Consider the following 17140-nt stretch of genomic DNA (forward strand, 5'->3'; position numbering starts at 1 on the left):
AGTAAAATAAGTTGAATATTTTTATATTTAATATTAGATCTTTGAACATCTTATACAGGCTTATAAAAATTACAACACAAATTCATTGAAAATCTGCGTTTATTAAAAACATACTGTGTACAAAATATAATCTAACAACACGATAAAATTGCATTACCTACATTTTCGTGCTGGTTACTCAAGTCTTTGAAAAATCCCAAATATACAAAATATTAACAAACACACAAACAGCACTCTTCATTAACTTCTAAAATTATCATGGTAATCAGCATTGTTGCTTTGAGCTGCTTTTTTGGCTACATCTCTGTATTTATTAAATTGTTTATCTAATCCTTTAACTGATCCATAGCGTTGATGGTTATTTTTAAATATATTTTTATCTGTATTTCTATCTTTATTAAATGCACTTGATTCATTTTTTATTTCTCCAACTGCATGACCCTGAGCCGATTCTTCTATTCCACCGATTTGTGTATTTGAAGACCCTTTTTCTTCAGCCTTAGCGCTGCTATTATTGTTGTCATAAAACTCATCTTCTTCTTGATATTCATTCTTATGATACACTCTGCGGAATCCTTTCTTTTTCTCTCCTTTGTCTTGATTTCTTTTAATCAAGTATGTCGAATCTTTTTTGTGATCTTCAGATCCGAATTTTTTGGCGAATGCATCTGCAAACGTTTTGAATCCTTCGTGTTTATTCCCAGCATGTTGATGTTGAGTTTTATGATTTTCGACTTCATGATTCCCTGTTTCGTGATTATTGTATTCATGTTGTTTATCATCTAGATTTTGAGTAGATCCTTCGCCTTGCGCTGTTTTTATACCCTCATATGGACGCCTTAATAAGGAATCCAATGTTCCATCATTATAGTACGGCATTGGTTTCCAGTCATAATTGCTTTCTAACCGTCTCGTTCTTCTCAAATAATCATCTAATTCGGGTGCAGATGAACCATGATCGAAATCCTTGCCCCAATCAAGACCTTTAAAAATAAACGTGTCATCTTCTTTGCTTCTATCGAAGTAATCGTTCAAGACAAAAGAAAAGAATGGTTGATCGCCTATGATAGGGTTGTCTCTGGCTGGATTGTACCTCTCAGTTGTCAAAGGTCCAAACGTGTTATGAGGGTCGCCGTCTAAGTCTTCATGCACTGGTATGCTTACTCTGGCAGAGTCTGCGGCATAACGTTTGTCTTTGGCCTTTTCGATTTCGGAATCAATTTTCATATGCTCGTATTCGTAAGGACTGTGGTAGTAGTAAGGCCAATTATCGTACGAGCTTCTAGAATTGGATCTTACATCGTCATCGTCTACGTTGTACTCATTGTGTCCATATGTAGTCATATACCCCGAGTCAACTGGTGGATGATAGTGCATAATAGATTTCAACCTTTCATACATGGCATCAGTTTTTAACTTCGACGGCATAAACTTGGAGTTATACTTCGCTTCAGATTTCGCTATTTCGTAATCCACTCCATATTGCGACGTTGATGGTGTAGTATAAACATGATCGCCAACAGACTTCATTGCTGCGATCGGTGCACTGTATTGTACTGAATGTTTTAGTTCCAAAGGGTTGTACCTCTCAAGCGATTCACCAGACGAATCATCTCTCGCGCTGTATCCAAACGTAGAGAACGATGCTGGATCGTTGTTGAATTGACTGTAAACATACCCAGCGTTTGTAGGTACGGAATTTGATCTAGACTTCCTCGAAACGTACACTTGATGATGCGATCGCATTGTCAAAACACGTGAAATAAAACACAACAAGAGTATCACACGAATCATCTTAGTACGTGTACGCGGGAGTAGTATGCTGCGTAAACTGGAAGTGGGCGTTTCTAATCGTGTTTATATTAATTGTTTATTATTTCCTCCGCGGTGGGACAACATTGTTTTGGTGACAATAGTTCGGAGCGGGTCAGCGGCGCATTGAGAAATATCCCGTATGTCTGCAATGCTAGAGTAGGCGGTTTGAAATTGCTGTTCTACTTGCGTTTCGCACTTTATTAAGGAAATTATTTCGATAAGTTAACTATAAATTTAATTGACACGGCGTATAGTTGTAATTGATTTTTTGTACTAAAATAGTGGATTGTACTAATTACCGGAAACCTAATTTACACGACGGTTAACTGAATATTGATTTCATTCAGTGAAATCATCGAAAGATGTGTGAGAAGTAACTTTATTAATGTGGCTCAACAATTTACAGTTTCCCAAAACGTGGCATTGTTCTATAAAATAAACTAAGAAAAATCTCAAAGCTTTCTTTATTGTATATCTACTTATTTTTCATGTTGAGAGAATAAGTGATATTCAACATTTCACAAAATACGTATTTTTTACGTATTTTTATACGTAGGTTTTTGAGAATGCTTTATCATAAAGAAATCTCTATGGTCGATAGTTCCCATTGTTGCAGATTTATTCAGTGACTCATATTTTTCGTGATTTATTTCTGAGCAGGGGGGTGCACGTGAGCCCTGTGGCTCGGGGCATCTAAAGAATTCCGCCACGGTATCCCCTGCCTGTCGTAAGAGGCGACTAATTGGGGCTTAGAGCGAGTCGCGGGCGAACAGTGGGGGGCTGCTCGCTCGACTACAGCGACTCTGAGGTGGACGACAATGCGGGCAGTAGGTCTCCCGATGTCGTAGATTCCAAAAGAGTCATTCAGCTTGTGGGGCATCTTAGCCCCTTCAATTAGAGAGGTGCCGCAATGCGGTATCGCGCTGGGACGGTTCCGAGCAGCTATCTTAGTGCAACAAGGTACCCCGGGGCCGTCCCGTATGCGCCGAAGAACGCCACCGCGGGTTTTGGTTGGTATGCCGGTGTAGGGTATACAAGGGTTAGGGACTCGGTCCAACGCTCGCTCGGATGATGTTATACTCCCGAGTGTCGACATTGGGCCGTAAGACCGGTGAAACCAACATAACCATTCCACTGACCCTCTGAGTGGTGGTAGCGATAATGCGTTTTTTCCCCGCGTAAAAAAAAAAAAAAAAAATGGGGGGTGCACGTGCACTTATTTGCATCCTCCTCCCGGCGTCCATATACACCTTCAAAACTCAGCTCTCACTCGGTAACACTCAACTCAGCAACTCAGCCAATGGAGTGACTGTGTCTATTATATTCCTTATTAGTCCGGAAGAAACTCATGCTGATATTATTAGAAGCTGGAAACTCATAGAAGTAGAAAGTTCTTTCTAAATAGTCACAGTCCCATAACGTTGAACAATGCAGGTGCTGCCGACCTTGGATTGGTCACAGCGTCCACTGGGCAGAGGCAAGTGATTAGTCGCGTGCCGTGGCGCAACATTATTGTCTACTCCGGTTAGCTTTGGGGTTCCTTGCACGAAATTATAGAAAAAGTAAATTAATAAAAATTGGGCATACATATCTGACTTTTCTAAAATTATGTGTGTATTCTATGTGAATTATCGCTTGCTTTAACGATGAAGGAAAACATCGTGAGGTAACCTGCATACCTGAGAAGTACTATATACGAATTTTGAGGGTATGTGAAGTCTACCAATCCGCACTAGGCTAGCGTGGTGGACTAAAGCCTAATCCCTCTCAGTAGTAAAAGTGGGCCGTGGCCAGCAGTGGGACAGTATATAATACAGGGCTGATATAATTATTATATATGATAATAAAAATAAACGCATCCTATGTGAAAGTCTAGCAAGTAAGTAGTTCTATTTTGCAGATAAATGAGACGAGCTGGCCGCAAGCCTGATGGTAAGCGATTTGACCGCCAATAACAGTAGTAGAACTACTTCTATAAAGAATTTTGAATTCAAAGGTCTGCGTGGCCCCCGCGTTCCTCAGCATCAGATAAATGTTAATTTTCATAATGGGCCGTTATTACGTTGGTTAAAATGTCGTTCAAACCGGAGCACAACGGCCGATTAATGCGATTTGAAGTAAATGTTCTGTAACATATAGCAAATGACTAGAAGGGTCGTTTGATGTTAAGTGACTTGCACGGGGCGTAAACAGCCAAGAGCACCACTCTACCTGATATTTTATTACTTGACTTGCCCGAAATTGGGATTCAGAAGGTGGTCGATTCGCCGGCGACAAATCGTACGAACGAGGCCATATGCTTTCTATATACTTAAAAAATTGTTGCACTGACCCCACATTAAGTGGAGAAAGAATAGGGTAGAAATAAGATCTTTTGTGGTATGAAACCCTTTAGTTTTAATTCACGTGTGCGCCAACTTGCTCAATTTGAAAGTTTCATAAAACCAATTTATAAAATATTAATTTCGTCGAAATCTTTTTTATTTTTATTAGGTATCTCTGGCTAATAATACTGTTTATACAATTTCACAATTTTTAGAAATTCATTGCCACGCTTATTTCAAATCTAGTTACAGTTGTTTATTTCTTTAATTTTAATATTATAAGTGGTTCGTAATAAACAGTCTTTATAATTTAATCGATTGTCACAAAAACTATAGAGACAAAATTTACCTAAGTATAGTGACTTCGGCCTATTTTTTTACGCTGCGTTGTCTCACTGCACGCTATTAAGTGTTTTTGGATACCAGGAGTAAATTTTCGTACAAGTATTTTTTTTATCGTTTTAAATTAAATAATGACCAATGTCTTTTTTCATGTATCAAGTATCATTATTGTACTAGAAATCTAATTAATCTCAGTTTACCATTAAATGAGCGTAGGTCCCTAACACCCTTCACAAACTATGACGATACAGGGGAAGGCATGGATTGCATTCCATCGATGACTTCATAACGATGTTGTATCATAAGGATATAATTTCAGAATAATATACACTACGCCAGTTGATATTTCAAAAATCATGCAAGCTTGACTGACATATAATTTATAACGTACCGTCGAATATTATCGTATCTCAATATTAAATTCTCGTCGTTCAAAAGGTTACAATAAAACAACGCATACACAGAGACAATAAGTTTATTCGTATATAAATTAAAACTTTTGACATTTATACAAAAATAATATATTTTTAGACTTTATTTTGTACAGAAAAAGCCTCGGCCATTGTCAGTAATACTAGTCAACACTATCAGAAAAATAATTATTTTTGACAGAAATTAAGAAGTCTTATGAATATTTTTTTTAATTCTTGTATGTCGACATATGTAACCGAACTGTAATAAACCAATTCTATGTCCAAAATAAAAAGAAAGAATTAAGAGTATTGGCTAAACGGTTCTTTTTTATTTATCTGGTTACCTTAATGACTAGCCAACATCAATAAACTCGATATCTTAGGCTAGGGTCCGCAATATCGACACTGAGAAACTTGGTCGAATACCCACAGCAATACTGAAATTAACATCTGTGCATGATTGAAGGAATACAACTAACGAACCGATGTAGTAGAATATACTATAGTATCGATACCGACTATCGATACTCCACTTATCGATACTGAATACGTATCAATATTTGGAATTTGGGTCGGATATTAAAAACAGAGTTGTATCTTTAATCTAAAAGAATTCATAGTTACTCGGGGCATTATTATCACGGTCCAGCACTCGACATTGAGCATCGACGGCTAAGAATCGATTCTATCATTTGTAACTAACACCAAGTAAAGAGGAAAATCTCATTTCACTTTCACAACTGTTTGATGCTTTTAGCACCATATTTCTATAATAGAAATTCAATTTAATTCTGGCTCCATACTATATGAGCAATTTATGTCTGATTATTTAAAGAAAATATGTGCGAGTTGGGTCAATAATTAACAACTCCCGTCAGATTTAAATAAGGTAAGTTAAAAATCCTGTGCTGTTTGGTATATATTAATGATTTATGTGACTTATAGACTAAAATCGAAAGTAAATTATTATGACTTCAAAATTATAATGAAGACATCTTTAAAGCCAACTTCGAATTAATCAAATCAAATCATAAGAACCGTTTTTTCCATGCGGGTATTTTGAAAAATCGTTCGAATCATCTTATTCTTTTCAAATGCTGGTGTTTAGAAAAATTAATCAAATAATTTTGAAATATTTATACTCTGATATAGTCGAAATTGGTTACAAAGATATTCCATAAAAAAAGTAAAAAGAAGTTAAAATATTCTTCAGTCAGGATAAAAAGTTAATAAAATACAGGACTAATCTGCTCCATCATTCGTTCAATCTACTTAATTATGACTAAATTATACTAATTTAACGGACCATGAAAGCAAAGTCGGATAACAAAATTGAAAAAAAAAAAACTGTTTTGTATATTTTATTGTTGTCTATTACGCATGTGGACGGTACAATTTGAGATAAAACCGGCATACATTATTGCACTGTACGATACATAACGACGTATTTACGTTGAAATCCAAACGATACGTTGAGTGAGTCCACTCAGTTTGTGTAATAAGTGAATTGATAACCATTTTTTATAAGTTTTATACATATCCGTATCTTGTCATCAGATCTTTGGCTAAACATTATTTTTGTGGTAACAGGTGAAAATTTATGCAAACACATTTGTGACATTAAAAGCGATTAATTACTAATCGATTAAAAATGTTATCGATAAGTTTAAAATGGACCGATCTGGATCAAAAACCAAATCAAAAGAACAATTTATTTTTTTACGAAAAATGTACATAAATTCAAACTCTTATACATGTCACAATTTCGAGAAAAAAAAAAATGCATTTTTCAAATAAAATGCTACATAAAATTATCCATGTGTCCATCACTGGATCCAGGATGGTGACAATAAAAAGATTTCGATTCAATTGACATTAACGAACCAACGACATGCATTCCACAATAGGTCAATGCTATCGTTCACTCAGCTGCGCAGGTAACTCCACTAGGGTTGCCAGATAGGAAAATAAATACCTTATTGTATTCATAATCTCGAGTAATAGTTTGAAAAATATTACATAGAGCCTGGTCAAAGTATAGAGCCAGCTATGAGCTAGAATATTATTCATCAAACATATCGATATGAGATCGATTGATTACAAATATATATATTTTTAGAAATCGATGTTCATAAAATATCGATATTGATTGGACACTTTACTTAAAACCAGGTATCAGAGAATCCAAACAAAAACATTCTGGCAACCCTAAACACAACGCACCTTTTATAATGTATTATAATAATCCTCTTTTTCATAAGCGCTTACAAACAGCAATTTATTAATCGAATGTTATGTCACTCCTATTTATTGCATGCAAAAATCATGAAAAACCACACATAGGGCTTTTCCAAAATTAATTTTAAGCCATTTAATCAGTGTAAAAATATTGTTTTATTTAAAAAATGAAGAAATTAGGAGGACATTATAGAAAATGCTGCTTTAAGCGTTTATAAATAAGAGTTAAATTTATATTTAAAAAGTTTTCGCCTCTATAATAATCTATTGGTTACGACGCCAAGAGGTTTACGATCCTGTCGCGTATCAGACTAGACGTCAAGGCACAAAAATTCACAACAAAAGTGTTTTGTTACTAAATCAATTTTAGTTCGTTAGATGTGAAATTACCAACGATTGGAGGAGTATTGAATAACTATAGTAGTATAAAAAAACATTTTATGGAGTGCAATTAGAACCCGTTAATTAGTTTAAAAGAATCTTTCAGCTGCGTTCAACTACCATAGACTATTTGGTTCGATTTTTTTCGACAAAATATTTCACGCAAACGGAGCCGCCAATATACCAATCAATTTAGCTATTTTATAATGTTTCACTGTGTAATGTTTAAATTTATATGGCAACAGTATATGTAAAAATGAAAACAATATTGTTCCCACAATTAATTGGACGGAGATACAACTCCTAAATTGTATGTAAAATATAATTTCATTTTGATCTATTTTGGTCCCGAATTTTATAATTATTTCAAACATAAAATGAATGAATTTATGCTCGTACTTCGATATATTTAAAAATGTCTCACAGAATATTTCCAACAAAAGACATTGATTGATGCATAATCAGAAGTAGTTAAATACCAAATTCCGTCTTAATTTCACATCTAACAATACCAACAATACATATAATCTAATATACTCGATACTACATATATATACATACTAATATTTGGTTCATACAATACTATGAAATTTAATACCAAAACATACATAAAATATTAAAATAATACATAAAAGCGTATTTGGAGCATTTCAGTCCCTTAACCAGTAATGGACAGGGGACCTAGTCGCATTTTTTTTTTATTTTGTCTCTATTATTTTAAATCACATGCATATAGTGCAAAATACACAAAATAAAGGCATTACGCTAATTAAAGTTAACTAGGAAGCTCGCGTTAAATCACAAGAGAAAAATAAGGCTATACGAGCCGGTAATTATAACTAAATCTTAAAAGTTAGGCTCACACACGGATGGGAAGAGTTGCTGTATTAGATAAAAAAGACCAATACATCTCGGTACGAAATTAAATAAGTAACTCACAAATAAAAAAACACATACCAAATAATAGTTATTGAATTTTTGGATTAAAAATCTTCAGTACCTTTGTAACCTGACATATCAAACACTACTTCCCGTCCGGTGCAAGATCGGCGTTGAACCCAGGACCGGCAACCCCTTGCGCGTGGCGATCGCGTTTTACAAAAATACTCTCTACACTACAACTACGCAACATCATGTAAATGAATATCATTTCACTATTTGAGAGCTCGTCAATATAACATTACGGACGCGCCGGCCGCCGGCCGCAGCACAGTAACACCCGCTCTGCAAACAGACAAAATACTGTTAAACATGAATATCATCACGCTATTACCCTTATCGGAGGTAGGCATTGTTATAATGTGTAAATTTTGACAGTTTAGTCCCATGTAATAGGAGCGATCTTATTGCCATCTATTGGGTTAGTTTAGGCTTAGTTAATGGTTTGTAATACAACGATAACAGATGGCGCTAGTTACTTTCAAATCGCTTTGTTTTAAATTTTCGAACACTGGGATATTTGCGATAAGCACGTCTGGGATGAAAAAAATCCTTCATCGCACTTTTGCCTACTTATTTAGAAGTGTTTAAAAAGATTATTTATTAAGTCAGTAAGTATTAAAGACATGGGGGAATGGCGATTATTAAAAAATAAGATATTTCTTAAATTTTGTATCATAAATGAAAATTAAATATAAAAAATACATTATTTTGAAAGTGTATTCACCTCACGTATCTGTGACGGAGTGGTTGGCTAGAGATCCATCCCAGGCCGCCTCCTTGTGTAGCGCGGCCTGACGCTTTTTCTCTGTAACACATACAAATAAGCCGTAAATCATACACATTAAGTAAGCAATTAACGTTGGCATTACTGGGCAAAACAAGATTGTTACCACCTACCATTTCTGCTGTTAACAACTTATTTCCTAAATTAAATTAAGTATATTATTATTATTACTGCCAATGTCAACTGTCGAGTAACAACTTCATAAAACTTAATTCTCCAGGCTCCAGGATAGGAACAGCTGGCAATATATCATAAAATAATAATTCTAATTCTAAAAAACTTCAAAAAGATGGGGTTTGAGGTTTGAGGTCCTGATATTGTATTATATAAAACAACTGTGTATAATGATGGAATTAGGATCATATAGTGTACTAGCGACCCGCCCCGACTTCCCACGGGTGCAATGCTGATACTAAATACACTACAGAAAAACTGTGAACGTTGTATATAAAAACATAGCGGCCCGCTGTGGCTTCGCACGGTTATAACATAACAAAATAACAGTATTTCTCCACTATTTAATGTATGTTATTATACATATAAACCTTCCTCTTGAATCACTCTATTTATTAAAAAAAACCGCGTCAAAATCCGTTGCGTAGTTTTAAAGATTGAAGCATACAAAGACACATAGGGACAGAGACAGCGACTTTGTTTTATACTATGTAGTGATGGCTAGATTTAAGCATACAAAGACACATAGGGACAGAGACAGCGACTTTGTTTTATACTATGTAGTGTATGGCAGTCCGGTACCTCGTGCGCGCGTGATGAGGCGGCGCTCCTCGGCGCGCTCCTGGCGCGCGGTGGTGAGGCGCACGCCCAGCGCGCCCGACACCAGGCGCCGCGCCAGCGCCGTGCACGTCTCCGGCCGCTGTCTGCAACACCGCGACACACGTGAAGATCCAAAATATACCATTAAATAATCACAACGCCATTAAAGATTACGATATAGGCCTAATAAATCTTCTTCCCAGATCATAGATATCACCAGTAAAATAACTAACGCCCGAAATTAATAACCAATCCTAATCCAATGTATGCCATCTAAGATTGATAATTCATTCGTTTTTATGGATAAAGCATGCCAATAACCAATCCATAGATTGAGTAAGCTATCAATAACAATAATCGATCTTTGAGAGGACGGATTACAGATCATAGATTACCCTCTGTTTGAAAATGACAGTTTACGCTTGCCAATACTCTATCTACCCGTTTTGACATTTGGTTTGATTGTTGTAAACAATCGCATTTTCCAATCGGACCAATTCCTCAGTTTACTCCATATGTTTTGAAAATTGCTTACACTGATTTTAAGGGAAACGAAAAGGCAATGGAAATATCCATATTCTCTAGTGACAGTGACGACAGTGATTTGGAGGGACTAGCGATACTGATAGCGAAACTGAAAGTCGCGCTTCATCACGGGCAATGAAAAGAGTTAACTACATGCAGACCCTGGATGAGTTTGATTTCACGTTTAGATTAGGCTTTCGAAATCTGCTTGCCAATCAGTGTTAGTTAAACTGATCTCGTATATTCGTGTTACTTCTATGTACAAGGTAAATAATTTTTGACATTATTTACAAAAAATACCGTACCTACCGAACTATTAGATAGGTACTAACAAGGGGCAATTGCATCGTTTTTTCAGGAACTATGGTGTTTCTCCATTCCATCAACTTTTGCTGAGGAATAGGAAATATTTATATTATCTTTTTCAGGACATTTGGTACATGGAAACGTCGCTTCCCTGTGATTGCATTGACATTGCGTTTATCTTTACCTAAAGTTCAAACAATAATAATTGCAACTGCAGTTTTGCACAATATTTGTCGGAATCACAGGCTAGAGGAAATTCCAACCGAAGTGGAGTTATCAACTGCTGATATTATGAAAACAATATAGAGAATCAAGATGTTGGAGAAAGAACAGCATTAACAAATAACTTCTTTACTTAGTAAAATAAAATACCTTTACAATCACTGCTATTTATTTTATTGCTTATCTACATTTGTAATTCAAAATAATAATTACAAATTAACATAGTTTTATTAGTTGAGAGTTAAAACATAGAAACAGGCAAAATTTCTATACATTATCTATGTATACTATTATATAAAGCTGAATAGTATGTTCGTTTGAACGCGCTGGTCTCAGGAACTTCCGGTTCGAATTGAAAAATTCTTGTAGTGTTGGATAGCCCATTTATTGAGGATGGCTATTATAGGGTATATGTATATCATCACACTATGACCAATGGGACCAAAAACGGCTAAAATTGATTACTTTTGAGAGCTTCCGTTGCGTGCGCTGCATAAACGGTGTAAGTTATGCAACAATTATGTATAACGGAATTGTAATTTGTTCAATAACACTGTATAATGTGTACAGAGTCCAATTATTATTATATGGCACCGAGTTTACTGCGTACTTCATACTAAAAACTAAATCCTTTAAAGATTTATTAATATATTATGAACAATGTTATTAAACTTCAGTGTCAAAATATGTTAGCAACCACATTACTCACGTTCCATTTTGAAACTAATAAAAAAGTTTGTATCTTAAATATGACATGTACTAATTATTAATTATTCCTTTGGAGGGCTAAAATACATAAAATATTTTTTTATCACTCCAAGTCTTATTTTTCGCAATTAGGCAAATATTGAAACGAATAGTTTGTATGGAAAATACAAAAAGTATTTTTTTTACGAATGGAATATTCTGCATAAAATGGAATGGTCAGGAGGGAACGCATCTGGAAAGGACTGCCAGCGATCTATCGTTGAAGGCAAGCAAGGATAGGCGAGTTAAAATATTGGCATGCCGGTAGGAGAGCAATCGAAAGATAGTCGGCAATCTAAGATAGGTTTCAGTCTTGGATAGTAGATACATTATTAATTTCGGGCGTAAGTTAATAGCGATCGTGTTTATTTACCACCACGCGAACCTCGTTTTTGATAGCCTACCTTTGTTAAGCCATAAACTTATACTATTAGTTACAACTAAGCAATTATTCCGGCTCGAAGGACCAAATTCCATACCACTAATTATTTACATTTAACTTAAATAATACACAACTTTTTAATATCATATTCATGAAGCGATATTTATTACAGCTTGTCATGAATGATGGAAAAAAACTAGTGCATCCGGCTTGTAGGACCAAAATACCACTTGCAAAATGATGAAACACAACTCTTACAATATTAATTACTATTTAAATGAAGCCTTAATTTAGTTATTAAGGTTTAATTAGTATAAATTAAGCTAACAATATAGTTACTAAGGTTTGACTAGTGTAAATTGACCTAGATTCCTTTTAATTACTGGTTTGGGTTCGAAGGACCAAAAGTATACCGCAACATAATATTAGATCATATTTAGTTATTGTTTAACCAACCTTTCCACCTAACTATCCAAAAAAAGGACATTATTTCATTGCCTATCGATATTATATCTAAATAGTGTCACCTGTAGGGCTGCAGGAACTCGGCGCACTTCTTCGCTTTGTTCCTGGATTCGAGAGTGGCGGCGTGGAGCGGCCTACATTTCGCGAGTGTGCGCTGAGTAGATAAAACTTCCGCCGCTGGAAAGAACAGAAAAAAATTACAAATATTATGATAAAACTGGAATGGTTTAAGATACGATTTATTCCTGCAGTCTACTGACTGAAGTAATACTTTACTTGATATTAGTTTAAAGTCTTATATCGGTGAGAGATAAGGTGCAGTGTCACATTATACAATACTTTGTATATCCTGATAAGTAGAAGAGAAAACCTGCTTTAAGAATGCCAATTTTGATTTTCCGTTTTAAGTTGACGTTGCCAGAACAAGAATTTAGTTCCATATTTTCCCGCAACATGGCGAGGTTTTTTATTATCCTGATCAAGCTATAAGTCTAACTTCTAGTATTTTCCATTTGAGAACAATCCGGGGTCTTATCATTACACAAAGAATAAGTACCTTATTATTCGATAAAAAAGCCGGTTCGTTCAGTAACAAGCGATATTTACCTTATTCAACCAATTTACACAACGAGGTCAACAACATTACTGACTTGACATTATAATGTCGGCAAACATTAAATCATGTATGTTAATAAGCAACATACCGCAATCATATTTGCAGATATAAATAACGTATGCAGTATGTTCGTAATGAATGTCACATAACGGGTACGGGCTTGAAGACTGGTCACACTAGAATTATACCTTTTAACCTATAGCTTTTTATAATAAATGAAACAAGGTGATCGTTCGGTAATGGTAAGCGGTTTGCCTGTCATAAACTAGCAACACCTGCCAATTTAAATTACAAAGTGGGGAATAAATAAATTTTAAATTCACGATTTTCCTTACTATTTATTTATTTTGCTCTTTATATTCAAATGTATATTGGCGGACTAATGGCAAAAAAAATCTCTTCCAGACAACTTTAGTGGTACAGAAATAAATTACATGGGTGCATCAAAGTAACTTGATGTTTAAAGATACAAACATAATAAACACCTACATAGTATATCAAATAGAAACATATTTAAATACATGCCCTTTACGATAGTTATTTGATACCAAACATAACTCTACGTATTGTGGAAGCGTCATAACCAAAACTAGGAGTGCCATAATCCATTGTATTACTAACTGACCATTCCCTATTTGCAATAAAACTAATTATGCCAAAAGTAATGCTATTATACTATAAATTCATAAAACCATATCAGTAGAAATGATACCAATCCCCAAGGCAACAGTTGGCGAACATCCAAGCGCCGGTGTAGGGCTCGATTGAGTTTACGCCAAATTAAAACTCAGTTAAATTAGCATACGTGACTAACTGTTTACGTATTCGATTGTGTCGGTTTGTTCTGCTGTGTTTCGTGTTAATCCATAATGGAATTTTTAATTGTATGGAAAGTTAAATGTTGGATGAACTATATTTATACTATTACCAGCGTAAAGTCCGCCATTTTGCGGTGACTATAATTCAAGACAGCGGCAGCAGTATCTTGTAATTTAAATTAAAAACTTCTAGGTGTCATTATTGTTTATTAGTGAATGCTTACCACCAGGCTAGCTGTATGTTCGTTTAATTATTCAGCTGTATCTAAATATTATATAAATTAACTTAGGACTCGAAGCGATCTTATTGTTTGGAAGCCTTAGGGATTCGTGGCTCCTTATTATAATTACCGTTTTACTCCAGAATGAAAGAAGCCGATCATAAATAAAGGTGCTACTCGCGAATAGCAAATCAGTCGCGGCGTTCATCAGTATTCCGATAATGATTGTGTGAATGAACGACGTATGCTAATATTATATTCAATATCTACAAACTGTAACGCGAATAGTTTTCATTCATTTTGATTTTTCAAATTATTTAAATAATATTTAGGTTTGCGTAGTATTACGTCGCAGGTAAAATCATGTCAACGGTCCGGAATTTCGAAAACTTAATCATGCTTTAGGAAACGTGGTGCCTTTGAAAATCGCTTTAGGCATTGCTGCATACCGGAGAATTCTTTCTATCTCGAGGTTATTTGAACATTCATGCATTCTTATATCCAATATGAACAAGACTGCCGCGGTGGCGTAGTTGTATTGCTTGCGCGGTAAGTCGCTGCTCAGAGAACTCGGGTTTGAATCCCGGGTCGAGCAGTGATATTGTTTTTATTTTACTCGGTACTAGACTGGAGTTTGGAATTTATACTCAATATGGCGATATGATCGCCTAACACATCATGGGAGTGGATATACATGGGACAAAGTGGGTGCTCTGATTGCACCGCTGCTTACCACTTCAGGGAAAAAGGCGTGAAGTGTTTGTTCTTATTTCTAACAAAGATGAAATGCTACGTTCACTAGTGTTTTACGACCATCTGGATAACGTCAAGGCTAGGTGTTAATATACCATGTCCTTTCCTTAAAAATACTACAACGCATTAAATCGAAGATTGATATAAACATCGACGAATGACTAAAATCCTAAGTCACTAGCTCAATACAATCATTAAACCTGTTATCACGATCAAAATCCATCTACCATCAGCGGCCGCGTCAGCCTACATTCGGGGCCGCAACCTCGGCGAGCAGGTTCGCTGACCGGCGCGCGCGGCGTGTGCGCAGTGACGCAACAGCACCGGCTGCCGGGCAAGTGGCACGCTCGTGCTACAACCATCATCGACGCCTACGCTGGTCACGAAACCAGATTTAACAGAATAGTGATTTTTTATTTTGTTACACGAAGGAAGGTGGTTAACATAGGCAGGTGGGTGTTAAATTGGGCCAAAATCGACATACTTCAAAAAGTTTGAACACTGACCCGTAATACATGGGGCATAGGAGTATGTAAAAGAATATTCAACTGGCCTTTGATCCCCGAAGTATTAGAAGCGCATCACGCACCGTTGCACCCATATTGGGCTTACTTACATTCCATAATATTGGAAAGTTATCACCATATCAAACAATACCAACATTGGACCACAATGCAATTAAATACACGATTTGTACTCCAAATAAATTAACCGTATATAATTCATTGAGTATATAATCATTGATGAGTAATTTGTTAATGAATGCAATAAAACACGAGCAACCTTTGACACCTCACACGGCGAAACAGTTAACGAAACATCAATAAAATTGCTATTATTGTAGTCAAACAATACCATCAACAATCATTAGCATCGTTCACGAAAAAAATATTATTAATAATGTTATGACTATTATATTTGTTCGTATTATTTTTATTTAACGGGACCTCATAAAGATATTAAATGAGTCAAGGTTGTAAAGAACGGTGCACGATAAAATTCAATCGATGCAAATATTTCCTAATCCGTAACTAGCTATTCAATATGTCTATTGTATGTTTTTGTTGTTATCTAGAATTTCTTTGCTACAATAGGCCGTCCATATCGAGAGGCCGGCTACATTACAATGTCTATTCCTGCAGTCAAGCAGCAACGTACAGACCCTTTTGTGTTTAAAGGACGTAGTAGGCAATGTAATTAGTAGTCATTATAAGACATCATCTTATATCTTAGAATGATGAGGGCAGTAGGTACAGTATCTCCATCTCAATGCTTTTTATAATTTAAAGTTTGGGTAGGTTTCTATCTATGGCTGCATTCCATATGTTGTAACTAACCTCCCTGTCTGCAACGAATAGTAAGATACCTGCACTACAGAATAACAATATCCCACAGATTACTCCCGAACGCGTTAAACCATACTAGACCTTATGCAATACCCATTAAAGCTGGTGTACGGCTTGACCTCATCAAATCTCAGGCAGCATGCAAGATAAACTACAAAGCGGAAGATTGTGACGCCGGTTACGTTTTGACTGATCCCACGCTAACATTACCATCAGGGGCCTTATTCTCTATCCCGCACGTTATTTTAACAGTGCGTAACAAGCACGTAACAACGCATCATGTTTAGGACTATAGAAATTTGGCTTACAGAATACCATTCCACGCACATTTCTCGAAGATAACATGACACGGCCGCGTTACGCGTTTACACTATCATACAGAATAAGGGCCCAGTAGTGCATTGCGACACTACTTGCAAGGCATACAGACAGATTGTTTGTACGATAATTTATTATGATTTGCTTGATGCAAGTCATATCTGGTTCATTTATTTGAGTAAAGCATGTAAGTTGTTAATGTAATCCATTTTATTAAATTCCCAAGCCGTTTCAGACATATAATTCTGGATTTTTTGGAGGAGGCATATGTTAAGCAGAAACCATAGAACTAGCAAATTACAATATTAGAATAAACATATTGTCATCAAAATAAGTGCAGCTTATTCTAATAAGAAAATTGTATGAATAATGATTTCTTATGTTTACGGGAAACTTATACTTCGAAAT

The 17140-nt window shown here is 35.6% G+C and overlaps 2 protein-coding genes across 3 annotated transcripts in view; both read right to left on the reverse strand.

Moving 5' to 3' along the window:
- Nucleotides 1-13: 13 nt before the first annotated feature.
- LOC115440518 lies at nucleotides 14-2148 on the reverse strand. The gene has a single exon (XM_030164859.2). The coding sequence runs from the start codon at nucleotides 1792-1794 to the stop codon at nucleotides 241-243; it is 1554 nt and encodes a 517-aa protein (XP_030020719.1). The 5' UTR covers nucleotides 1795-2148; the 3' UTR covers nucleotides 14-240.
- Nucleotides 2149-4940: 2792 nt separating this feature from the next.
- Nucleotides 4941-17140, reverse strand: part of LOC115440520 — a 52934-nt gene continuing 40734 nt past the window's right edge. For both annotated transcript variants that reach the window (XM_030164861.2, XM_030164863.2), the window contains 4 exons: nucleotides 12723-12837; nucleotides 9996-10117; nucleotides 9180-9260; nucleotides 4941-8737 (listed from right to left, as the gene is read on the reverse strand). In XM_030164861.2, coding sequence (XP_030020721.1) covers nucleotides 9181-9260; nucleotides 9996-10117; nucleotides 12723-12837 — 317 coding nt within the window. In that variant the 3' untranslated portion in view covers nucleotides 4941-8737; nucleotide 9180. The remainder of the gene's footprint in view (nucleotides 8738-9179; nucleotides 9261-9995; nucleotides 10118-12722; nucleotides 12838-17140) is intronic.

This window comes from Manduca sexta, chromosome 6 (assembly GCF_014839805.1).
Source record: "Manduca sexta isolate Smith_Timp_Sample1 chromosome 6, JHU_Msex_v1.0, whole genome shotgun sequence".
NCBI lineage: Eukaryota > Metazoa > Arthropoda > Insecta > Lepidoptera > Sphingidae > Manduca > Manduca sexta.